The 8,303-nt window shown below is 39.3% G+C and overlaps 1 protein-coding gene across 1 annotated transcript; it reads right to left on the minus strand.

Annotated features, from left to right (window-relative positions):
• Positions 1–552: 552 nt before the first annotated feature.
• Positions 553–3,727, minus strand: Spin4 (spindlin family member 4). Its single transcript, XM_034484784.2, has one exon. It carries the CDS (start codon positions 3,185–3,187, stop codon positions 2,438–2,440), a length of 750 nt encoding a protein of 249 aa, XP_034340675.1. The 5' UTR covers positions 3,188–3,727; the 3' UTR covers positions 553–2,437.
• Positions 3,728–8,303: the final 4,576 nt, after the last annotated feature.

Genomic DNA, 8,303 nt, shown 5'->3' on the forward strand with positions numbered 1-8,303 from the left:
TCAAGAAATGAATTAAAGATACATAATAAAATTCATTCCCAGGATTTGAATGTTTTACAGCTTAGTCTCAGGTAACTTTTAAAAAAAAATTTCTAATGCTATTTCACTCAGTCATGTTTTTAAGCTAGTAGAATTTTAATAACCAAGCTTCATAGAGACAGCTTATAAAAAAAAATGACACAACCTGTTGTTTGTTAATTCAATTAAAATACAAAGAGTACTCTAAAACTGTAATTTTACTTTGGAATGCAAATCCAATTATAAATGCATTATTGATAAATAAAATACAGCAAAATAATAAATGGCTATTTTTACCATAACCAAGTAGAATTTATTCTAGAAATAAAGGTTTGGTTTAATACTTAGCTTTCTAATAAATCATGCACCAACAAATTAAAAGAAAAACTATATAATCTTAATAATGAATATTGAAAAGACGTTGATAAAATCAAGGAGACATTTCTAATAGTAATATTATATAAAAACAAGGACAGAAGAAATTTTTAAACATGAATAACTACTTACCAGCAATCAACAACAAAGTCACACATGAAACAATAAAGTCATTCTCATAAAAAATAGAAATAAGACAGGCATGTCTGCCATCATCATCATGTAACACTGCTCTGGAAAATCCAGCTAATGTTATACTAATAAGTATAAGCATTAGAAGAAATAAAATATCTGTATTTACATACAAAATGATTGTATATATCAAGAAAATCCAAAAGTTTCTAATTTAAAATCCAATGTAACATATAGAATTAAATAAACTCCTTGGATAAAAGATAAAAATATAAAATCTGTAGATTTCCTTTATTGATAAAAATAAAAAATTACTTATAAGAAGAAAAATATTCAACTTATTACAAAATTTGATAACTGAAAAAATAAATTCCATTTGATATGAATGACTTATATGAAAAATGTTATGAAAGCAAGATGAAAATATTTCAATGATATACCAAATCTCTTATATGTTAAAAATATCACTATTAATTTTATTCTTGTATATAAAAATACAGAAAATTGATGCAATTCTGATAGGTATCAGAACCTTTCAAAATATCAATAAAATGCATTGGTTTTTCTCTTGTAAGGATGAATGTTGAGGATAAATTATAATAAGAAAGAAAAAATAACTATTGAAAGGGAGTTTGTTATTCCAGTTTCTGAAACTCATGGTCTAGTACTATGTTTAAAATTAACTTTCACACAGAAATTTGAAAAAGAGAGATTTTTTTAAAAAGTCATTTCTACAGTAGAATATATAATGCAAAATATTTAGAGTTGAGTCCCTATGTATTAGCATATGCAAAAATGAATTTCAGGTAGATAAAAATTTAAATATAATAAAGATTATAAGAGAAAACAAAGTGAATATTGGTATGACTTAGGTTAGGAACACCTGTCTGAAAAAGACAGGAAACTAAAAATTTATAAAAGGCATAGACGTTTAATAATTATAAAAGTAAAGTTTTTAAAATTGAAAAGTGAACAATAAAGTCAAAATTAATAGCAATGTAAAAATTCATTAACACATGAAATGAAAAAGATTAAATGCACTTTCATTGTAGACATTTCTGCAACTTTACATGGAAAATATCAACTGAATATATAAAAGAACAAAGGATAGGAATTAGCAAATCAAAAGAGAGAAATATCCCAAGTAGAAAAAAATAAGTCTCATTCAGTCAGGTAAACATCAAATAAAGTAATCAGGAAAACCATGGAGCTTTCTACCTGTCAGCATTTCAAACATTAAAGACCAGTGGATGGCAACCTTGCAATATGTCTTAAAACTTAAACATATGCCTACATAACACTTCTATAGAAATAAGAGCACCTTAATACAATAAAACACCATTGTGAGTAAAAAAGGAAATAAATGACCGCCAATACCAGAAAAGATACTTTTTGGCACATCTGTATGTGCTATGAACACAGTGGTGAAAGCAAGTATGAGAGTGAAGGACAGAGATTGACTGCGTCATTTATCAAAAACTCTATCATCTGGCAGGTCAGTTTTATAAAAGCTACATGGAAGTTTCTGCTTGAGAGCAGGGAAAATATCCTAAGAAAAATGCCAAATTCTCAAACTAATTAACTGGAAGAATTTAAAAGAGGGGGAAGGGAGCAGAAGACACATTGCACAGTTTATCTACTTTTGAGTCGTTTCGGTGAATCCAAACACTTCTTTTTTTCTCTTAGCAACCAATTTAAATTTTCTATTACAAATCAAATAAAGAACAAAAGTGCCAATGTATACTTGAGTCAGAACTGGAAAATAGTCAATATAAGATATGGAGGCACGATAAGATTTCGCCACTGTCCGGAACTTTTGACCCCCAAATTTTCGTCAGAAAAACGTAATTTTGAGAACATAAAATGTTTTACCTCTAATACCTCCACAAGTTTTGCAAAGAGTTCTATAAACTTACGGGGTTTTCACCAAACCATAGACATAAATGTGAATATCATCATCAAACTTAATGAAGTAGACAGATGGCTTGGCTACCACCTGGTGAATAAAAATTCCAGTTCTCTTGGATCCGTCGTCTTTGGCGTGTTCCACCTGCTTGCCCACAAGACTGTCGAGCACCTCCCCAGGCTCCTGTTCTGCTGTAGGGAAGTAGTAGTTGGAATCTGGAATGATACGCAGGTCACCATCTTTGTAGTCGTCCAGCAGGGTGTACATATAGAGGACCGGATCTTTCTCGTAGGTGATGTAAAACCAAGTATCCATTATGGGGGCTCGCGCCAACACCATACCCTTCCACTCGTCTTTCTTACCATGCTCACCTTCGAACACATGTCCCACTGCCTTCCCAACCAGGGAATCGGCCAGGCGAGAGTCAATGCGAGGAGAAGGAACTCTCTCAGGAAGAATCTCCAGCGCTAAAACTCTCTTATCTCTGTGCAGTTCAAGTCCGTACACACTGTCTTTGCCATCATATTTGATGATATACAGAGTGGGCTTCACGGAAACCTGCTCTAGCACAGTACCTTTCCATTGCTCCACTGGCTCATTGCCTTCTTTCCAGCCGTGTTGAATGCGGCAGCCCACGATGTTCCTATGAGTGAGGAAAGTGGGCTTACGCCGCTGCTTCTTGTGAGTGTGCCTTTTCTTCATCAGGTATGCGGACACACCATCCACCCCAGTAGGAGGCACGGTCGGAGGAGACATGGCTCAAGGCTTCGGTGGCCAAAGTAAAGCTGCCCTTTGCTTAACAAGCTGACTAACAGTCAGCAGTGTCCAACAGCAGATATTTTTCGCGATCCGAGAGACTGTATCAGTCCTTTTTTCAGATTTTGTCAGAAACCAGTTAACTGACTGAGAACTGAGACAGAGAGTGCCTCTCACTAGTGCTTTTTTCCTCCTTCAGGGAGGGGTGACTGCAATAGTGATGGCTAGAGAGAGATGGCGGGCTCCCGGGTACTTTCTGTCCGCCCCTGGCGCCTTCCCGGACTCCCGAGCCCACGTCCCAGCCAGAATCTGCCACTTAGCTGTTGTTGTCAACGCTGCGGCGGTCGCAGAACAGCAACAGGGAAGAAGTCGACAGTTAACGTGGACCGGAGATAACAGGGATGTCTGTGGCAACGAAAGTGCAGACGGTAGCCCGTCTCCCAGCAGTTTGCGCTTTGCGCGGCCTGGTCTTGGCAGCGCTTGTCAGCTTGGCCAATCTGCGAAACAGGGATTTTTGGTGCTTAGGGAATCCTCCTCCTCTGAGCCCGCCCTCTCCTTTCCTCCACCCCTCCCGCTTCCGTCCTGCCTTCCGCTCCTAGGGCAGCCACACTGACACAGGCGCTCTCCTTTACTCCTGTGGCCCCCAACCGGTTCATTCCCACCAGAACCAGACAGTACAGCTCCCCTCCTCCCCTGCAGGCTGTCTGCTGCCCAACTGCATACTTCACTGAGGCTCCATCTGCTTTCTATCTTCCAGGAATTCCTCACAAGCAGAAAAAGAAAAGAGAAAAAGAAAGAAAAAATACGTGGGGTGGGAGAAATTGTATAAACGAACTACAATTTTGTTCTTTTTTAAGGAATTTGAAACGGGACTGGAGAAAGGCCGTGCTCAGTCCACCATGTTAACTTAAACTCTCCTTTGTATTTTCTACCTGATCATTTGTCGTAATGATTTTTTAGTATGTTTTTCTAACTGTAAGGGAAATACATGCTGGTATTTGTTTTTTTTCTAAAACTGAGTGAACCAAAAAACAAAACTAACTTTAGTCATACAAACTACGCAAACATCAAAATGTTTATTAAGCTGATTCATTAATCTATCTGTTCTATAATCTTACACATTTGAGAGCATATTTTATGCTTTTATTGCTTACTTTGTCGTTTATATCATGAGTATTAAATACTCTTAAATATTTAAATATTAATTTAAATATTACATTAAATATAGATATTAAATATCTAGAAACACAATTTGTTTTTGGTTTTGTTTTCGCTTTTTGAGAAAGGGTTTCTCTGGGTAGTTCTGACTGTCCTGGAACTCACTCTACATACCAGGCTGGCCTCGAACTCAAAGATCTGCCTCTCTCTCTCTCTCTCTCTCTCTCTCTCTCTCTCTCTCTCTCTCTCTCTCTGCTTCCCAAGTACTGGGATTAAAAGCATGAGCCACCATGCCAGGCTGGAAACACAATTTTTAATGATTCCATATGTGAACATAAAAAAACACAGTGCTCATCTCAAAATGAGTAAAAGATGGTTTATTCTGGAGTCAAATATAAGTGACCAAGACCAAGGTCCACAACTTTAGGTTCCCCCAATGTGGTAACAGTTTCATGGAATTTTGTTAGTGCTGTCGGTGTGGTTTATTATTAACCTGTGTGTGCATGGCGTGTCTATGTTGGAAGGGGCAGAGGTGGAAAAGCGGACATCAGAAGATAACATTGTGTAGTTACTTCTTTCCTTCCACCTTTACTTGAATTCAATGGATTGAACCCAGGTCCACAGGCTTATGCCACAAGTTCCTTTGTAAGATAAGCCTCTTAACCAACTGGCCTCGTGAAATTTTTATAGCAACAAAACAAAGAGAACTATAAATCAGGAAACTTTTAAAAGACATTGGGGGAAACCTTGGGTAGGCGTGTTATAGCAAACAGGAGAAACTTCTGCAGTAGGCTTCAGATACTATCTGACGGCATTCCCTGCCTTTGGGCCAGTGAAAGCAGAGGATCTGTGCACACATTCCAAAAGAACTTACCTAATAGCCGGAAGAATGTTTAGGTCACTCACCAAGTTGAACAATGCATGACCATTTTGGGTGGGGTGGGGGTTAAGACAGTTTAAGATAATGCGACCCTGGAACTGCAACAGCTGAGTTCCTCTGTTATACTCAGTCAGTTAATCAGCCCTGTACAAAGTTCAATGTATGTGTGGCTTTTCCCCCAGAGAACTTCAGTTAACCTGCACTGTTTCTTCTTAATATTCCTTCAGTGGCTCCTCATTTATCCTAAATGGTCTAAGACAGAAAAGTAAATAATACAACTCTCTTTTTTTTCATATATGAATTGATTAATTGAACTCTTCTTTGCTTTCGATTTTTCTTCCTGAAATCCAAAAGTTGGAGTCGTGGCTCCATTCATTTTTATATAGTATATTTTGATCATATCTCCCCACCCCAACATTATGCTCTCTCTAAAAACACAAATCAAACAAACAAACAAACAAACAAACATCAATAAGACCAAAAAAAAGCATACACAAAAACATGGAGTCTCTTTTATTTTGGCCTGTCTTGAAGTATGATTTATATGCCAGTGACACTCTATTGGAGAAAATTGATTTTCCATTTCCCAGCAAATACCAACTGCAAATGGCTTCTTGGTTATGGGTGGGATTTAATGTCCACCTCGTCTTCTAAGTGCTAAGACTTTGCCAGGTCTGAACCTGAGCAGGTCTTGTTTGTGCTATCACAAATTCTGTAAATTTATATGTTGTACCTCGAAGACACACTCTCTTTGAAAACATCTACCATCTCTGGTTGCTACAGTCTTTCTACCATGTCTTCCTCATAGACCCCTGAGTCTTGAAGGGAGGGTTTGATACAGACATGCCACTTAGAACTGAGTGTGCTAAAATCTTTCATTTTCTGCACATTGTCTAGTTGTGGGTCTTTGTGTTAATTATCATGTGTGGGTGCTGTGATGGTTTGTATACACTTGGCTCAGAGAGTAGCACTATTAGAATATGTGGCCCTGTTGGAGTGGGTGTGGCCTCCTTGTTGGAATAGGCGTGTCACTGTGGGTGTGGGCTTTAAGGCCCTCATCCTAGCTGCCTGGAAGTCAGTCTTCCACTAGCAGCCTTCAGATGAAGATGTAGAACTCTCAGCTCCTCCTGCACCATGCCTACCTGGATGCCTCCGTGTTCCTGCCTTGATGGTAATGGACTGAACCTCTGAACCTGTAAGCTAGCCCTAATTCAATGTTATCTTTATAAGAGTCGCCTTGGTCATGGTGTCTGTTCACAGCAGTAGAACCCTAACACAGAAGTTGGTACTGGGAGTGGGGTATTGCTGTGGTAGGCTTGACCATGCTTTTGTTTGGAAGAATGTGGATTTTGGGATTTTGAATTTGGAAAGCAGTGGAATGCTTTAAATGAGGCTATCCTAGTAGGAATATGAAAGACCTTGTTACTGAGAGTGATTTGAACTGTGCAGAACTGGCCCAAGAGGTTTCAGTGGAGAAGAACTTCAGTATGTGGCCTAGAGACTGTTTTGTAGTATTTCTGTAAAGAATATGCTTGCTTTTTGCCCTTGTCTGAAGAGTCTACCTGAGGCTAAGGTGAAGAGACTCAGATTAATTGCATTGGCAAAGGAAGTCTTGCAAATACCCATCATAGACTTTGTTTTCTGGTTAAGTCTCATGAAAAGCGTTTTGAGTAAGCATAGGAAGCTTAGAAAGGAAAAATATATAAAAATATAGCTCGACTACTAAAGGGGCTTCTGGAAGTGAAATGGAGCTGAATCCTGTGTTCAAGGATATTAAATTGGATTAAGGGAGTACTGACCTTGGGTCAAGATCCACCCAGCTAAATTTAGGTCCAGGCATGGTAGTACAAACCATTAATCACAGGAGACAAAGACAAGCAGATCTCTGGGTTCTAGGGCAGCCTAGAACAGAGCAAGTTCTAAGTGAAGAAAAACTTAAATCCATCTTGGTGGACCACACCTCTAATCCCGGTGTTTAGGAGACAGGCGTGCAGATCTCTGAGTTCAAAGTCAGTCTACAGAGCAATTCCAGGACAGCCGAGCTTAGGCAGTGAAGGAGTTGGAAAACAGAAAGCTGGTGATAATGTACTAGAACAAGGGGGCCATGTTCCAGCCCCAGCAAGCAGTAGAACATAGCAGTTTCAGCCATTTGGCTCTGGCTTTAGAGTGAAGAATAGAAGGGACTACTGGGACAATTGGTGCTGGTTAGCTGGAGCTAAGAAAATAGTGGTGATTAAGAAGAGACCAGCATCACTGAGGTGAAATCTTCTGGGAAGTGTTTTCTGAGAGCACAAAGAAACTCTGTTCCAGAGATAGCCAAGGTTGTACCTCCTGCAGCAAGCAGCTGGACTTGATAATATGTAAGAGTCATTCAAGTGGTACTGGTTTTGAAGGCATGAAGGGGTCATGAAGAACAACTGAGGCTTGGCACTGTGAGAGGCCATGGAAGGCCATTCATGAAGGTACAGACTCAGTTGCAGTTGATGGCCCAGGACTGAAGGGGTCATGCAAAGGAATTGAGGCTTGGCACCATGAAGAGAGCCTATGAGAGGCTATTGGTGAAGCCTAGTTGCAGCAGAAGATCCCAGTGTATTGTAGATGCCAGTACCATGGGATGATCACCAAGAACAGCAGCAGCAGTGGAGTGGATCTACCTGAGCATAGAGTGCTACAGAGGGCAGAGCTGGAGAAGTGATATTAGCCCTTTGGAGGAGCCCAGAAGATCATGTGTGGATCCCAGACATTGAAACAAAAAGCTGTAACATTGAAGTTGCATTGGAGGCCCCAAAATGTTCCAGATGCCAGAGCCATGGGCTATCTTCTGAGGAAAGCTGCTAACAGGGAGTGGAACAAGCCCAGGAGAAAGAAGTTTGTTGCAGTCAACAAAGATGAAAAAGGAGTTGAAGATCTGAAAACTTCTTCGATATCAGACATGGAGATGCAGAGTTTGGAGTTTGACCAGTTGGTTTCCTGTCTTACTTTGGGGATTACGGTTAAGTTATTGGATGGATCTCAGAAGAGACTTTGAACTTTGGACTTTTAACATTGTTGAGGCTGCTATAAACTATGGGGACTTTG

The sequence above is a fragment of the Arvicanthis niloticus genome, chromosome X (assembly GCF_011762505.2).
Source record: "Arvicanthis niloticus isolate mArvNil1 chromosome X, mArvNil1.pat.X, whole genome shotgun sequence".
Classification (NCBI taxonomy): domain Eukaryota; kingdom Metazoa; phylum Chordata; class Mammalia; order Rodentia; family Muridae; genus Arvicanthis; species Arvicanthis niloticus.

What these genes read in the sequence shown, in the direction of transcription:
- Spin4 (XM_034484784.2), bottom strand. Translation starts at nt 3,187, where the DNA reads ATGTCTCCTCCGACCGTGCCTCCTACTGGGGTGGATGGTGTGTCCGCA.